We start from the raw sequence: 19,061 nt of genomic DNA, 5'->3' as shown, positions 1-19,061 counted from the left end.
TTAAACTTTGTTTGAATTCATCAAAAATTGAATACATGGGTTCTTTGATATGCCAAATATAACTGTGTATGTAGATTCTTAATTTTTGGTCCAGTTTTGAAATTGGTCTACATTAAGGTCCAAAGGGTCCAAAATTAAACTAAGTTAGATTTTAACAAAAATTAAATTCTTGGGCTTATTTGATATGCTTTATCTAAATATGTACTTTGATTTTTGATTATGGGCCCAGTTTTCAAGTTGGTCCAAATCAGGATTCCATATCAAGTACATGTATTGTGCAATAGCAAGAAATTTTCAATTGCACAGTATTGCACAATAGCAAGAAATATCTAATTGCACAATATTGTGCAATAGCAATTAATTTTCAATTGGAGTTATCTTTCTTTGTATAGAATAGTAGTTGATAATATATGTTGGAAATTTGCCAGACATGACTATGATGTCATTTTATATTTTTATTTGCCAATAACTATATGTAAATAACTTCATTGGAAATTTGTCAATATAAAATGTTGCTGATGAAGCTTTTTTTCCTTATCTTATCTAAAATGTTTTTAGATAATGTATGTTGGACATTTGCCAGACATGACTATGATGTCATTTTCTATTTTTATTTGCCAATAACTTTATGTAAATAACTTCATTGGAAATTTGCCAATATAAAATGTTGCTGATGAAGTTTTTTTATTGTTTTATACAATAAACAATGTATATTCACTTTTACTACCAACCAATCTTTACCATTCAGTGATAACAAGCACTTTATTTTACATTTTAATATTTTATGATGTATTTAAAAGAGTAGTTATTATTGAAAACTCCATTAGAAATTTGAATTGATATCAGTTTTGGAAAAAGGGAAACGGGGATGTGAACAAAAAGGGGGGGGGGGGTTAAATTTTTATACGACCGCAAAATTTGAAAAAATTTTCGTCGTATATTGCTATCACATTGGCGTCGTCGTCTGCGTTGTCGTCCGAATACTTTTAGTTTTCGCACTCTAACTTTAGTAAAAGTGAATGGAAATCTATGAAATTTAAACACAAGGTTTATGACCACAAAAGGAAGGTTGGTATTGATTTTGGGAGTTTTGGTCCCAACATTTTAGGAATTAGGGGCCAAAAAGGGCCCAAATAAGCATTTTCTTGGTTTTCGCACTATAACTTTAGTTTAAGTTAATAGAAATCTATGAAATTTTGACACAAGGTTTATGACCACAAAAGAACGGTTGGGATTGATTTTGGGAGTTTTGGTTTCAACAGTTTAGGAATTAGGGGCCAAAAAAGGGCCCAAATAAGCATTATTCTTGGTTTTCGCACAATAACTTTAGTTTAAGTAAATAGAAATCAATGAAATTTAAACACAATGTTAATGACTACAAAAGGAAGGTTGGTATTGATTTTGGGAGTTAAGGTCCTAACAGTTTAGGAATTAGGGGCCAAAAAGGGACCCAAATAAGCATTTTTCTTGGTTTTCGCACCATAACGTTAGTATAAGTAAATAGAAATCTATGAAATTTAAACACAAGGTTTATGACCATAAAAGGAAGGTTGGTATTGATTTTGGGAGTTTTGGTCCCAACAGAATAAGGGGCCCAAAGGGTCCAAAATTAAACTTTGTTTGATTTCATCAAAATTGAATAATTGGGGTTCTTTGATATGCCGAATCTAACTGTCATGACTGTGTATGTAGATTCTTAACTTTTGGTCCCGTTTTCAAATTGGTCTACATTAAGGTCCAAAGGGTCCAAAATTAAACTTAGTTTGATTTTGACAAAAAATGAATCAGTTAGGTTCTTTGATATGCTGAATCTAAAAATGTACTTAGATTCTTGATTATTGGCCCAGTTTTCAAGTTGGTCCAAATCGGGGTCCAAAATTAAACTTTGTTTGATTTCATCAAAAATTGAATAAATGGGGTTCTTTGATATACCAAATCTAACTGTGTATGTAGATTCTTCATTTTTGGTCCTGTTTTCAAATTGGTCTACACTAAAGTCCAAAGGGTCCAAAATTAACCTTAGTCTGATTTTAACAAAAATTGAAATCTTGGGGTTCTTTGATATGCTGAATCCAAAAATGTACTTAGATTTTTTATTATGGGCCCAGTTTTCAAGTTGGTCCAAATCAGGATCTAAAATTATTATATTAAGTATTGTGCAATAGCAAGTCTTTTCAATTGCACAGTATTGCGGAATGGCAAGAAATATCTAATTGCACAATATTGTGAAATAGCAAATTTTTTTTTAATTAGAGTTATCTTTCTTTGTCCAGAATCAACTTAAATCTTTGTTATATACAATATACAATGTATATTCACTTTTTACTACCAACTGATAAATTAAAATAATCTTTACCATTCAGTGATAACAAGCAGTTTTTTTTACATCTTAATATTTTATGATGTATTTAAATGAGTAGTTATTGTTGCAAACTCCATTAGAAATTTTAATTGAGATTAGTTTTGGAATAAGGGAAAGGGGGATGTGATTAAAAAAATTGGGTTCAATTTTTCTCATTTGAAATTTCATAAATAAAAAAGAAAATTTCTTCAAACATTTTTTTGAGAGGATTAATATTCAACAGCATAGTGAATTGCTCTAAGAGAAAACAAAAATTTTAAGTTCATTAGAACACATTCATTCTGTGTCAGAAACCTATGCTGTGTCAACTATTTAATCACAATCCAAATTTAGAGCTGAATCCAGCTTGAATGTTGTGTCCATACTTGCCCCAACCGTTCAGGGTTCAACCTCTGCGGTCGTATAAAGCTACGCCCTGCGGAGCATCTGGTTCTCATTTCAGATTTCATAAATTAAAAAGAAAATTTCTTCAAACATTTTTTCAGAGGATTAATATTCAACAGCATAGTGAATTGCTCAAAGGCAAAAAAAACCTTTTAAGTTCATTAGACCACATTTATTCTGTGTCAGAAACCTATGCTTAGTCAACTATTTAATTTTAGATTTAAAAAGTTTGAAAAAGAAATCTTTAATTGATTTGTAAAATCTTGACATTTGTTTTGTGTAAAAAAAAACCATGTAATGTCAAAAATTTGATCACAATCCAAATTCAGAGCTGTATCACGCTTGAATGTTTTGTCCATACTTGCCCCAACTGTTCAGGGTTCGACCTCTGCGGTCGTATAAAGCTGTGCCCTGCAGAGCACCTGGTTGAGTCTGCGATTAACAGCAAAAGTAGGCGAGACACTGGGTTCCGTGGAACCCTTACGAATTTTCTTGGTTTTCGCACCATAACTTTAGTATAAGTAAATAGAAATCAATGAAATTTAAACACAAGGTTTATGACCATAAAAGGAAGGTTGGGATTGATTTTGGGAGTTTTGGTCCCAACAGTTTAGGAATAAATCATGAATATTACTGTACATGATTTCAAGAAGATTTGAATGACAAACAGGTGTAATACCTAGACGTCACTTGTGCATATCACTTTACTAGACCAGACCAATTTGTATTGGACTTTGCAAAATGTCAGGCGACCGTAGGAATGACTAATTTTGAGAGCTTTTTATTGGAGACTTCGAAGCAGCATCCTGTTACAATTATTTCTTGATAAAGTTTTTTTTTTTTAAAGTTAACCACGCAATCTACACATTTACAATCCATTTAAAATATTACAATCTACCGTTGCAAACATTCCACAGGTGCTATCCAGCACTTTGATTAATTACCGTTTTTGTCTGATTAGAATCGAAATAATTCATGGAAACCATAGATTTGTTGTAAATTTACACATGGCCTGGGCCATGATATTCGTTGATTTTATCCCTCGCTAATGTTCAGGATAAAATTTGAATATCTTTTCGTCATGCTTAAAGATATTGACTTGATATTTGTTATAAAGTTTACACTGACAAGTTATAGATCAATTTTGAATGTAAATTTATCGTTTAAATATCACAAGTATCAAATCTTTAATCAGAATGTTGGTACTAATTATGATATGATTTTGAAATATTTTGTACTTTTCAGTTCCTATGCTGGCATGTGGCTGTGATGATCAGAAAATACACATATTTATTGAACAAAATGAAAAGGTACTTACAGATGAAACAACTAATTACAGTTAAATGTTAAATTACTCATAGTATAATGCTGGATTGAAATATTGATGACAACTTTCCTCTTTTGTTGACTATAAATTGCAATTGTTCAAATAACAACTTTTGGTCAAAAACCAGCAACATGTGATTTCATTCAAACTGTTGTAAACTTCATACAATTTTATTTTTGTTATATATGCATATGATTTGTAATATATAGTAATAAGTGATCTCTCACAAATTCAATTTTAAAAAACAAATATGTATAGATATTCGGATATTGTTGCCTTCTATTTATTTTTGATACATATTTAGGCAGTATACCTTATATTATCAAAAAGTTTTATATTCTCATAAATTGTAATTTCTAATAGGTAATAATAGAAATGGAAAATAAATGTATACATTTTTAATAATTTGTTTTTATACTTTTCTTTAGGGGACATGTGGAATACTGTCAGTCTGATCATTGTGTCCATCAATAAAACTTAGCCAATTTTCATGAATCTTTGATGAATTGTTTATATCTATAGACAATAACTGAAAAAAGCTATGAGCTATAGTTTTCATTGAAAAAGGGACAGGTGTAGCATGTACTCATGGCACAATGAAGTGTGTTGGGAAGTTCCAAGCATCAGAAGATTTGAGCATTCGAACAAGACATAAGAACATGATTTTCTTGCTGCGTTGGTGTCTTTGTGCTGTTTTTGCTCTTTTGTCATGTTGCTGTCTCCTTGACACACCCCCCCCCCCCCCATTTCCATTTTAAATTCTACTAAAATAATCCACATTCTGTGTTTCTTATGCAACTTATGGAGAAAAATTGTATTATCAATTTGCTTTATATTTTAGTTTGTAAGAATAATGTCTCTTCAAGGACATGAGGACTGGATTAGAGCAATTGATTTTACAATTGATGGTTTGTATCTTTTTATAATGGATTTTATTGTTACAATGAAACTATCAAGAAAACATTATCAATAATATCAAACGTGTAGTTGTCAACAAATTAATTAACTTAATTGCAACATATTGAAGTTTGGCGGCTTTTAATTGCTGGTTTAATCATAGTACGGATTTTTGTAGAAATTTTGATTTTGTATTTTACTGCATATTAATTTAATGATAAATGTAGTGTCTACTAATTTTTTCTTCAACCTTGATAACATAATGTAAAGATGCATCTGGTTTGGAATGAATGATAATTATTATCTGTCCAACTTGAGGAAAGCATTCTATTTAATGTATGTTACTCTTGTCTGCAAATTCTACTTTATGACTTATATTTAGATTATTATCTTGATGGGATGAATACATAGTCTAGTGGTCCCAGTGTCTTGACTTTCCATACAAAAATAAAGAACATTGTCTTGTTTGTTTGTTTTAGATACAGGAGATATTATATTGGCTAGTGCAGCCCAGGACTTCTTCATCAGAATCTGGAGATTTTCTAGACGATCTGTAGAAGATAATATTGTAAAGACTGTCAAGGAATTGTCGTTAGATGAGGAAATAAAGATGAGAGAAAATACATTTCAATTTAAAATTGGAGGTACAATATAAATTAGTAGTTTTGCATTTCCATACCTACCAAATTATCCTTTATCTTTACCCATTTAGAAAAGTGGGCAGGTGTATACTGGTTTAACCCTGTTCGTCTGTCTCTTTTTCAAGTAAATATGGAAAAACACTGGATATTTTATAATCAGGAAGGCACTTCCCTCAAACTTGTTCAAGCATTTGTAACTAAATTTATTGAAGAAAATCTTTGAATTTAGAATAGAAAACATACAAATCATGTCATAATTTAGAAATGTTTATTATGTTACTATTTTAAATGTCATCATGAATCTTCAAGCAAATTTGGTTAGAAATTTTAATACTTAGGACAAGTTACATGTACCAAAAAAGACAAAGAGTTGACACTACAATCTTCGATTATTTGCAATTTTCCACACTTTATAACAAGCTTTGAATTAGTTTACCTTCCCTTGCAAGTGACAGCAATCTCATGGAAAAGATCTCAACTTAGATGTGCAATACTTTTATACAGTTGTATACATGTAAATACAAAAGGTGGATATTATATTGCAGAGGAAACAGTAGTATATGCTGTAAGTCTGGAGTCTGTATTGAGTGGACATGAAAACTGGATCTATAGTGTTAAATGGCAGCCTCCAGTAAATACAGGTATAAATCGTAAAATATTTAGTTCATCTGACTTGAAGGGTCATACTTAGCTTGTCCCATCATGTGGCATCCATTGTTGTCCATTATCTTTAACAAAAATCTCCTCCTTGGAAGCTACACTAATGAGAATGATAAGATAAAACAGGGGGACACAATCTTTAAAAGGGAATTACTCTATCAAGAATTAACAGACAACTTCAGTCATGCTGATTTATTTGTAGATTTTATCCAGCTCATCAATTTCCTTTTTTAAGTTTCTATTTATCTATTATAATTTTCACGAAAATAGGCAAACATTGAATGATGCTAAAATTTATCATTTAAGGGCAATAACTCATATAACGAGTCAACTGAAGATTTGTTTAACTAGATCCACATTTTTCTGATGACAGAATTTGCAAACAATAACTGTTTAACCACTCTAAATATCTATGTTATTGGGGTTTTTTTTTTAGTTTGAGACAATTCAATATATCCATGATTATGATGATATCACCTTTATTATCTTATATTTCAAATGTTTATCTGTCAGATACAATTGTAGGTACTTTCAAAGGCAATTATGCCACTTAGGATTTACTTGAATGCATATATTATACACCCTCACACTGTGTGTAAATATCAGATACAAATACTCCCTCATATTTAATGCAAATATTTCTTTTGTTATGAGTTTCTATATGATATCAAATTGAAAGTTTGATAGATGTAAAAAAAATATTTAAAACCAGAACAGAAAAAATGTTGCTAACTCGGAATGACCTTATCTATTTATTTAAAGGTTCAGGTTGGCACCAGCCTATGCACCTGCTATCAGCTTCAATGGATAAAACAATGATTTTATGGAAACCAGATAAAGAATCAGGAGTTTGGGTTGAAGAGGTATGAAACATACATTTTAGCTATCCTTGTATTAAGGGTTGTGAGATGTACTGTGTTTGCCTTTACAAAGTTATTTTGTGGAGGGGACAAACATTTATTTACAAACTTTGGACTTAATAAATTTATTTTAAGTTTATTTCTTAGTGATTATAAGCCTTCATCTCCTTAAAAACCCAATGCAAGTGAGAATCAAACTTCAGTGAAATTACCTTTCAAAAGAGTATTAATGTTTGCAAAATACCATCTATTCAGTTATATAGAGTCTATATATTTTGATACAAACATATTTCTAGGTAACAAATGTATTTTCACAGGTCAGGGTAGGTGAGGTTGGTGGAAATACTTTAGGATTTTATGGTGGAATGTTTAGTCCTGATGGTTTGTCAATAATGGCCCATGGTTATCAAGGAGCCTTTCATCACTGGGCCTTTACAAAGGTAGGTTTTACTTTCAAACTGTATTGTAGGGAAGGAGTTTTCCATTTTACATGAATGAATGACACCAGTTGTTCAAGCTCAAAATATGTAGTATCATGGTCGAAACAAATAAAAAAAAAAGAATTGGGATAGTAGGTTTAGTTATGAAAAAGATGAATATTTCGAAACTGCACTACAGGTTTTTTTTATGACTTTCATAAAATGTTTTAAAGTAAGGTTCTCCTTTCCATTAGCTGCAGACCTGTAGCTCTAGAAGTCCTTGTGAATTTTTTTGAAAAATTCAGGACCATATTGCAGCTACTTTTCCATCAGCACCTAGATATTTATTATTCAGAAAACATTTATTGCAAAACTTATTATGTAAGCAACCAACAATCAATCAATTAAAAGTGATAATGTGTTTTGTAATTCATGTATGATGGAATTATGAAGTTTTGAAGGATTTATTGTAGTCATTTCAGTATATGAAACTGATTAGGAAGTTTCATAAAAATCCTACATTTAGTTTATTTTTTAAATATCTCATAACAGGGTGACATATTCTTTGAAAGATTTTTTTTATTTAGAGTAAAGGAACTTGGGAACCACAAGTGACAGCTAGTGGCCATTTTGATGTTGTTTGTGATGTAGAGTGGGATAAAGGTGGTGGTCAGTATCTGGTCAGTCTAAGTGTTGACCAGACAACCAGACTTCATGCTCCATGGAAACAATCTAATGGACAGGTATGTGTTATTGCAATGATTTCTTCAAATCCACATACTGGTGAGGTAGGGCTTATTGGTGCCAGATTCTCATACTTGGTGCATGCTATGTCTTCACAATAACTCCTGTAGCATGATAACTTCCACAGCAAAGTTGTAAACAATATAAAAAATATGGCCAAAGCTTATTACTGCTGTAGCACTTGTAACAAAAAGGGGGAGATTAGGAAGTCAATCAAAGAAAGATCAGCACCACTATGGCCAAGAGAAAATGACAAAAGCACCACCATGGCCAAGAGAAAAAAAAACTCCACCCTGACCAAGAGAGAAAAACAAGCACAACCATGGCCAAGAGAAAATGACAAAAGCACCACTATGGTAAAGAGAAAAAACAAGCTCCACTATGGCCAAGAGAGAAAAACAAGCACAACCCTGACCAAGAGAGAAAAACAAGCACAACCATGGCCAAGAGAAAATGACAAAAGCACCACCATGGCCAAGAGAAAAAAAACCTCCACCCTGACCAAGAGAGAAAAACAAGCACAACCATGGCCAAGAGAAAATGACAAAAGCACCACTATGGTAAAGAGAAAAACAAGCTCCACTATGGCCAAGAGAGAAAAACAAGCACAACCCTGACCAAGAGAGAAAAACAAGCACAACCATGGCCAAGAGAAAATGACAAAAGCACCACCATGGCCAAGAGAAAAAAAAACTCCACCCCGACCAAGAGAGAAAAGCAAGCACAACCATGGCCAAGAGAAAATGACAAAAGCACCACCATGGCCAAGAGAAAAAAAAACTCCACCCCGACCAAGAGAGAAAAACAAGCACAACCATGGCCAAGAGAAAATGACAAAAGCACCACTATGGTAAAGAGAAAAAACAAGCTCCATTATGGCCAAGAGAGAAAAACAAGAACCACCATGTCAGACTAAGAAAAAAAGACAGGCACCAACATGACCAAGAGAAAAAGACAGGCACCACCATGGTCAGGAGAAAAAGATAAGCAGAAAAAGTCCCTAAATGCACTACACATAAACAACTAAATGATTCAAGAAAAGGGACCATACAGAAAACTGATATTGAACTGAGGTGCTTTGAAAGGATACAAGTTCCTGCTCTGTTTGTGGCATCCATTGTGTTGCTCAAGGGAAGTTGAGTGTTTTAAAAAAAAAAAGCATTCAGTACTGTCATAAACAAGGAACAGACATTAAATTGAAGGCTTATCTCAATCTTTAGTTGTTTCATAGATAGCCCACTTATGTAGATCACCTTCTGTTTCATTGTGATCAGCTTAAATGATGTTGTTTTATAAGCAGAATGGTATTAGATAGGTTACTTCAAGGTCTATTATTGAAGTTTTTTTAATTTTTTGTTTGTTTTATAGGCAGACTGGTATGAGATAGCTCGTCCACAGGTTCATGGTTATGACCTCCAGTGTTTAGCTCTTATTAACAGATATAAATTTGCCTCAGGAGCAGATGAAAAAGTGATCAGATCTTTTGATGCGCCTAAGAATTTTATAGAAAACTTCTGCAGTATTTGTGGTATAAGTTTGGAAGCTGAATTAAAGACAGAGGTACGTAACATGCAGTAGAATTTTTTGTAGAGACAAGATTACATAATTGAAAAATATCAATATAATCACATAAGCATTTACTTTTCCCTTTATCAAATGAAAATGATCTTTTGATAATTTAATGGTTCAAGTTTTCAACCTTAGTAATATTTAATCATGAAATTGCTAATTCTAAGCTGTAAAAAAACTCCTGAATTCAACTTTTGTTCATATTGAGTTGCTTGTTGTATAATATAAAATTTTGGTTTTGCTTATAACATGTATAATGAATTCAAATATATGATAAATTCTGTAATGGTAATCTTTTTCCTATTGTTAAAATTGAGTTTAAAGTTTGTAAGTTTGTAGATAGATATAGGAAGATGTGGTGTGAGTGCCAATGAGACAACTCTCCATCCAAATAACAATTTATAAAAGTAAACCATTATAGGTCAATGTACGGCCTTCAACACAGAGCCTTGGCTCACACTGAACAAAAAGCTATAAAGGGTCCCAAAATTACTAGTGTAAAACCATTCAAACGTGGAAACCAACGATATAATCTATATAAAAAACGAGAAACGAGAAACACGTATAAATTACATAAACTATGATAACTACTGTACATCAGTTTCCTGACTTAGGACAGGTGCAAACATTTGCAGCGGGATTGTAGAACCCATATCTGAACATTTTTAACATGCAAATGGCCTTTAAGAGTAATTTCGAAAGTTGCTTGTTTACAATTTTATATTCAAGAATTTTTAATGAAATGACCAAATATTGAAAAATTCTTGTGTTAGTTTCTACAAAAACAGTAAATTATTATATGATGTTTTATTCGTATTGTTAGGAAGCTCAGAACAGACCAGCTGGTGCCAGTGTTCCTGCCTTAGGATTGTCAAACAAGGCTGTATACTCTGGAGAAGTAGAAAAAATAAACAGTAACATAGAGAAACACCCTAATGACCAGTACCCTGAAGTCTACTTTACACCAGTTGCTTTACAAAGTATGATCTTTTATAGATACAAATTCCAACTGCCAATGGTTCCTACAACTTGTATAATACTGTGGATTCACTTTATTTTTGTAGATACCAATATATGGTGGGTTTGAGGAAAAATATTTTGGTGAATCCATAATTTTGTGGTCTGCATTCAAGCATATAGAAAAATTAAATGTGATCTTCGTGGAAATGTTTTTATGGTGTTTTGCCTTTACCAGTGATTTCCACAAAAAAATGACATCCCAGAAATAATTATGAATCCCAAATTTATACTTGGCCTCTTGATTATAGAGATCTTCTCTTCTCAAAATGATAGAAATCACATCAAGTTTATAACTCATCTATTAAACAACTTCAGAAGGACAAAGAAAAAAAAACAAGGAAAATTTTACTGAAAATGATATGTACATCATTTACAGATATTTCCATAATTGTTTCTTTATGCTTCATTCCCATTTACTCCTCCATTGCTTACTCTACTTACTAGATTGAACCCACCATTTTCTACATAAGAAAATGTCTGTACCAAGTCAAAATAATGACAGTTGTTTGTCATTTTTTAATGTGTATGAGCATTTTGCCATTTAACAAAGGTCTTTCTGTTTTGAATGTTCCTTTGAGCTAAATATTTATTATTTTACTTTTTAAATACATTGATATTGCTAATCACATTACAGCTCCTCCAACAGAAGAACATTTACTACAGAACACACTATGGCCAGAAACACAGAAATTATATGGACATGGATATGAAATATTCGCTTTAGCATGTGATACTGAGGGCAAAATTTTGGCATCTTCTTGTAAGGTAAATAATGACTATAGTTGTACCAGTATGTAAAGGTGGGGTCTTTAATATGTGATATTAGGTTATTTTCAATTTTCTTTTTGTAAAAATTATTCATAAGATGTAAAAACATTGCTGCAAGTTTACAACATATGGAAAATGAAGATGTATAGACATTAAAATGTCTGGAAACTTTGTGTTGAGATTCTCATTAACCAGATGTTAAAGAATGAAGAAATTTTGTTTTTATTATTATATGTTGATGGTCAGTCCTCAATTCTTTTTGTTTTCTCTTGTCAGATTTAAAGACATTGATAATAATTTTGTTGAAATATATTTATAGATTCACGTTGGTCATCTCAACACGATTGTTTATATCACTTGAACTGGTATGGCGAAAGTGAGAAAGGAATCGAGTTACGATGACCAATGATAATTGGTTGATCGCTATTTTACCTTTGATGAAGTTGTAAATTTCATTGACAACGATACATGCACCCTTAGTTTCTAGCGATAATTTTTCACATCACTCTTCTGTGCTGAGAATGGAAATTATCTGTCAGTAATATCAAAGGAAAATTTTGTAAAATAGCAATAAACCAAATTTCTTCACAAAAGATGAAACTAAATAAGCAAGTGAATATGTGATTGCTCTCTCTACAGGTACATGGTTAAATAAGAATACGACCAGAATGACCTCACAATATGTAAATGTAAAAGAATGGTTTCACATGAACTGTAATGGGAAAAATCCGAAGTGACGAAAAAACTTGTATGTCTATAGCAATTATTCTTCCTTGATTGTTCTATCTACTTGATTAATTATGTAATTGTTCTCTTGAAGTTTTCTGATGTATGTCTAATGGAAAACTTTTCTTTTACTAGACAATAATATTCACAATGATGTTTTTTAGGCATCCAAGGTAGATTTTGCTGGAGTGATATTATGGGATACAACAACATGGAATCAGATTTGCACATTAGAAGGTCATACGTTGACCGTGACACAGATGGCCTTCTCTCACAATGGTAATTACCTACTAACAGTGTCTAGAGACAGGACATGGATGTTATATAGGAAGAGGGATGAAAATAGTCAGAATGGTATGTATAGTTGGATATTAGGAGTGTTCAATATAATTTTATCCTTGATATATGAGGGGGGTAGGACCTTTTTCTATTTATCATCTCTATTATAAAGCAAATGAACTAATGATAGATACCATGATACAAATTTTTTTTTTGCACCAGACACACGTTTTGTCTATAAAAGACTCATCAGTGACGCTTTAATAAAAACAGTTAAAAAGGTCAAATAATGTTCAATGTTGAAGAGCATTGAGGACCAAAATTTCCTAAAAGTTTTGCCAACCAACTTTTAACTTTCAAAGTTGTTTAGGCCACTTTTTTTTTATTAGTTGGTTTACGGGATTCTTCTTAAAAAAGGAAGGGTAGGAGGTCGAAAAAAAAATAAAAATAAAAATAATGAAAAAATATAGGGTAGGAGGTCGAAAAAAAAATAAAAATAAAAATTGGAATTAATGCTGTTTTTTTTTTACCAAAAATGGAGAGAAACAACAAACAATGACATTACTCTATATAATAGTGTATTATACTAACAATGTATGCAGATCGTTTCATAATTTGGTATTAATTCTTGCTGTTTTATTTTGAATTAAATGTGTTACAAGGAGTCAAATGTCAATGTAGATTGATGAAAGAAGATATATATATTAAATGTCCCTGATGAAAGGGAGGTGTCTTTTCCAATTGCATTTCTCTTTGTTCTGTGTATTTATTTATCAAATTTAGATCAGGGAGTTACAAAATTCCTCATAACACAATACAATTTTATTGAGGAAATACCATATGCGCTCTGCAGGTCATATGCCTTCATATGTGGTACATGAAAACATGTCCTTTTTAGGCTTTTTATGCTATTTTACACTGCTATAAGTATTAGCTTATATCTCGAAGTGTCCTGTGATTGTCCCTTTTTATAAATGTTGAAGTGATTTTAATTGTCCTGCATTCTATGACAGTAATACATGTTCTGATTTTGTGTTGGGATATTGTTCACCATACCCCATCTCTGTTCCATTAAATCTTAATGGGTACCGTGGGAAGGTATTTATATAATAAGGCCAATTAATGACACCCAGCCCTGGCAGCAAGTTAAAAGATCCTTCCCTTTAGTGACGTCTGGCAAGGCTATTTAAAAACAAATCTGGGATGCCAGGAAGCCTTGCCAGACGTCATAATTATTTGGACTAGTACCTGTAATGGAACTAAAACAGCCCCTTTCAACGGGTCTCAGACTTTCTGATCAACGCTTGAACCAAAGTTGACCGGCCGTCAACCTCACTGACTGTCTGAAACAGGGATTCAAACACGGGCACTTGTTTCTATCCATAGGAAGGTCGACTATCCATATAAATAGAACTTCTAGAAACAAGTGCCTGTGGGTTCAAACTAGCGATGGTCCGACCTTTTAAACCAAAATACCCAAACGATCTCAAAAATAATTTTCATTTTTATTATTCATCACTGCGATGTTCAATTTGTTCAACCGCTAGATTTACACCGAAAATCTCCAACAATTAATGGGTAAATCTAAGTACGTAGTCTTTAGTCTTTACAAGTACGTATTGTAAAATCGTATCTGGTCCTCCATTTTCAACTGGTTCCTTTTCACCACATTAGATCATGATGAAACGTTGACTGAACAGGGAACCGCACGGGATTTTCGAATCCACTCCGAGGGTATTCCGACTGGAAGAAGAAAGACCGATCTTTTTTTTATCATGTTTTTATTTTTATTTGTACTTCTTCAAACAGAAAAGGGTCGGCAGAATTAAAAAAAATCTTCAAAATCGTTTTTATTTTTATTTCAATATCGTGAAATACAGGGTTGGCGGATCCGTAAACCAACTAAAAAAAAAAAACGCATTCAGGTATTGTTTCCATCATCAGACAAGACTTCATATTTTAAACTTTTAAACATCATTTTCATAATTACTTGGGGACAGGACAATTATTTTCACGTTATTCCAATCTCTTACAAAAATTCATCCTACAACAGTTTACATACTTTCAACCAAGCTCTAAATGCTCGCGTTTTCGTGGATGTGTTCTAGTAATCATACACATAAAGAATTAAAAGATTTATGCTAAAACCGTAAAACAAAAAACAATTATGAATAATTTGATAATGCAGTTCTTTAATTTTAATTACAGAGCCACTGTTTACTAGAATATCTGGGACAAATAAATCAAATACAGCCCATACAAGGATTATATGGTCATGTACTTGGTCACATGATGATAAATATTTCTTAACAGCATCTAGAGATAAAAAGGTTTGATAACTTCTATACTACTCTATGCATCTTTGCAGGTTTATACCAGTTTGATAACTTTAATATTCCATATGGTTATGATCAATTTCAATATTCAACATGTTTATTTAATTTTCTACATCAGATAATTTTCGTAACATTAATGCATCCAGCATTTGTCCTGAAACCATAATTTATACCATATTACCCATGCACTAACATTTAACAATTCTTAATATATGTATTTTTAAAAGGCTAAGTAAACCACATATGTTAAAGTTTAAATTTGAACCATCAGAAATGGATAAATACTGTAATCAAAGTGGAACTGTAGTGTATTAAATCTATATATGTAAAACAATTATATGGCTGTGTTTATTTTTAACTGCATAATTGATACACAGCACTTGCATGCTGACAACATTGAACAAGAAAGTGACTGTAGACACAGACTCAGTAGAAGACTGGAGTTATAGTTAGAATAATTACATAATCACTATACAGTAACTAATGTCAATTTTGTCTGCTGACATGAAAAAGATTGCAGTGAAGAAATAGAGAAATTACCTGCACTCATTTAAAAAAAAATCTTTTTTTATTATATAATTGAAAATTAGAAAGTATGGATCAATTTGAAAAATGTCAATGTAACCTTTCTAAAGTTATGCCCCTTTACAAATGAAAAAATTCCCGAATTTTCATTTCCATTCTCTTCCTAAAGTTAGCCTCAACAAATGTTATAAAACTTATACCGATATACAATATTTATTACCACAAAACTCAGATCAAGTACAAATTTGTGTAGCGTCACTTATACAGTTCTTCAGTTTTGTCCCTTTATATGATATGTAACCAGGGGCATCATCTGTGTCCCATGGACACATTCACCGTTATGCCTCTTGAATTTAAAACTATTCCTCATCATAATATATAATTGCAGACAGCAGATAGTCATGTATTGCTTCAAGAAGTACTTTTCATAGATTTTTATTTAAATTATTTACTTCTCACCTTTAGTAGGTATTACACACCTTTACTTAAATTCATTTGGCTTGTTTAGTTTTCATAAAATTTTGACACAATATTTACTTTCACCCTTTGACAAAAATATATAAAAATTTCAAAAAACTTTAACCAGACACTTCAGTGAAAAAATTTCATTGGATATATAGCAGTTTGACAAACACTTATTTTGGTCATTGAGAAGCTTGATATTTCCTTAGCAATAGAATGTGATTAAGGGGGTTTGCGGGTCTAAATCATTTATATAGGATTTCTCTATATTTTTCTATAAATGAACTGTATCTTATAGTTAATAGAAAAATAAAATAAAAAAGTGGGGTCACCGTTCATTTGCGCTCACAATCTGCCTTCGAAAGAAGCATACATTTTTGTAAAGGTGGTTTTTTTCCGTTGAAGTAATAGGAGAAATAAAATAAATATCGAAATAAAAACAGAAATTTATTACAGAAATCGCAAATATTTTACAATAATTTAGTTTAAGTACAGCTTATATGGAAATTATATTAAAAAAGATATGTCACCGATGAGTTGGAAAAGATATTTCAATTTTAGAGCCAAAAAATGGCATTTTTCCACCAAAGGGAGATAATTTGGAACTTTTTCAATGATGTATACATTTTGAAAGTCATCTGGGGCCAACACGAATTGATTGTTTTGAATGATTTTTGTACCATATGATAAAGTAACAACTACCAAAGGAAATAAATAAAATTTGTAATGAAAAACAAATGTTTGATTCTTTTCTGAAATTTTTATACCCTCGAGCCTCCTTAAAATGGTCAGCTGATTTTTACAGAGTTATCTCACAGTAGTGTTATTTGCTGCCTTAAGGGGGCTCGCGGGTCTAAATAATTTTTTATGCCCCCACCTATGATAGTAGAGGGGCATTACGTTTTCTGGTCTGTGCCTCCGTTCGTCCGTCCGTCCGTCTGTGCCTCCGTTCGTCCGTCAAGTTAAAGTTTTTGGTTGAGGTAGTTTTTGATGAAGCTAATCCCAATCAACTTGAAACTTAATACACATGTTCCCCATGATATGATCTTTCTAATTTTAATGCCAAATTATAGTTTTGACCCCAATTTCATGGTCCACTGAACATAGAAAATGATAGTGCAAAGTTCAGGTTAAAGTTTTTGGTCAAGGTAGTTTTTGATGAAGTTAAAGTTACATCAACCTGAAACTTAGTACACATGTTCCCTATGATATGATCTTTCTAATTTTAATTCCAAATTAAAGTTTTGACCCCAATTTCACGGTCTACTGAACTACTAGAAAATTATAGTGGGAGTGGGGCATCCGTGTACTATGGACACATTCTTGTTTTTATTTAATATAGGATTTCGCTATATTTTTCTATAAATGAACTTTATCTTATACAATATAGAAAAATGAAATAAAAACATGGGGTCACCGTTCATTTACGCTCACAATCTGCTTTCGAAAGAAGCATACATTTTTGACAATGTCCTTTTTTTCTGTTGAACTAATAAGAGAAAAAGTGGTAATATCGAAATAAAAAAAGAACTAATTACAGAAAACGCTTAAATTTTACAATTATTTAGTTTATGTACTGTTTATTCGAAAACAACAATAAAAAATATAGGTCACCGATGAGTCAAAAAAGATATTTCAATTTTAAGGCAAAAAAATAGCATTTTTGCACCAAAGGGAGATAATTTGGAGCTTTTTCAATGATATCTACATTTTAAACGTCCCTTGGGGCCAACACGAATTGTTTTTTTGGGATGATTTTTGTACCATATGATAAAGTATCAACTACTAAAAGAAAATTAATAAAATTTGTAATGAAAAATAAATGTTTATTTTTTTCTGAAAATCTTATACCCGCGAGCCTCCTTAAGGATGTACTTAGGTGATCTAAGGTAAAATTAAATAAATTAAGAATTCAAAATTGATACTTTCTGCTGGAAGTTTAGGATCAAAATAAGCTAAAAATATTGATAGGTCATGGAGCTCCTTTTCAAGATATTTGATTAACAATATATGCCGGGAAATGGCTGACTCTGACTTTTACCTTAAATTTGCATTGGTATTATTTGGGTTTCTAAATCAAAAGAAAGAAAATCAAGAATTTGCTTAAATTTGGTCAAATGATCTTTCATGACCTGTTTAGTCTTATATGAAAAAATAAATGGGTGTTATAGGGGCAAAATATTTTACATTGTTTAATGTGGAAAAACACCAAGGAGTCCAAACATTTGACACTTATTTCAAAACCTCACCTATGTACACCCTTAAGTACAAAGTTATTGAAAATTGTTTCTTTTTGTCACATTGCTAATTGATAAAAGTTTGTCAGTCAATATAAATTATGATCTATTTACAGTTAATGGTATGGTTAAGACCAGACCTATCATCAGGAGATATACCCTTAAAGCCACACTCTGTAATAGATGTAGGTGATGCAGCAACAGCAATACATCTACCACCTGTAGCTTGTTATGCAGATAAGTATGTCCATTCTACTTTCTTGTCATGCATAGCAGCCATACATTTGCCAAAAAGTACTAATGTCTAGGGAAATAACCCTGAGTACTGTTTATGGTCAAATCGCTGAAAGATCCCCCTCTTATGGTAGCAATACACAGTTAGAAGTTTAGTTTCACATTATTGCCATGGTGAATTTTTTAAATATGAAAGTTTTTGTACAATAAAATTGATTTTTAGATAATTGAAGAATAATATAGCCTTCTTAGTGGGTTTATTGAACATTTAGATTGTTTCTAGCATGTTTATAGGCCATTTATCTGTTTGACAGTCCGTATGAGAAATATATGCATGATTTTTTTTTGGACCACTTGATAGATATAAACCTATGGTTTCAGGAAATGTGTCATTGTAATAGATTGCAATTTTCCTGTGGACCAAAGTTTGGAGACTTTTGTGACATATTCACCCCCTTTTTTGCTATATTTTGTATCAAAGAAATGCAGATTGTTGCCATGGTTACACCAAAAGGGATTATATTTCACCATTATGACTATTAGAAATCAAATCTATGGAAGATTTTCTTTCTATGAATATATACATGCATAACACAAATATTAAGCCTTAT

At 31.8% G+C, this 19,061-nt stretch overlaps 1 protein-coding gene across 1 annotated transcript in view; it reads left to right on the top strand.

The window, feature by feature from the left end:
• Positions 1–19,061, top strand: part of LOC139513257 (elongator complex protein 2-like) — a 34,043-nt gene that overhangs the window by 13,764 nt on the left and 1,218 nt on the right. The window contains exons 6-18 of the mRNA XM_071301590.1: positions 3,992–4,056; positions 4,915–4,981; positions 5,450–5,614; positions 6,157–6,252; positions 7,034–7,134; positions 7,449–7,571; positions 8,138–8,293; positions 9,663–9,854; positions 10,687–10,843; positions 11,518–11,648; positions 12,542–12,731; positions 14,865–14,986; positions 18,333–18,457. Coding sequence (XP_071157691.1) covers positions 3,992–4,056; positions 4,915–4,981; positions 5,450–5,614; positions 6,157–6,252; positions 7,034–7,134; positions 7,449–7,571; positions 8,138–8,293; positions 9,663–9,854; positions 10,687–10,843; positions 11,518–11,648; positions 12,542–12,731; positions 14,865–14,986; positions 18,333–18,457 — 1,690 coding nt within the window. The remainder of the gene's footprint in view (positions 1–3,991; positions 4,057–4,914; positions 4,982–5,449; positions 5,615–6,156; positions 6,253–7,033; positions 7,135–7,448; positions 7,572–8,137; positions 8,294–9,662; positions 9,855–10,686; positions 10,844–11,517; positions 11,649–12,541; positions 12,732–14,864; positions 14,987–18,332; positions 18,458–19,061) is intronic.

Source organism: Mytilus edulis, chromosome 2, assembly GCF_963676685.1.
Source record: "Mytilus edulis chromosome 2, xbMytEdul2.2, whole genome shotgun sequence".
Taxonomy (NCBI): Eukaryota; Metazoa; Mollusca; class Bivalvia; order Mytilida; family Mytilidae; genus Mytilus; species Mytilus edulis.
This window is presented reverse-complemented; position numbering and strand designations above follow the sequence as displayed.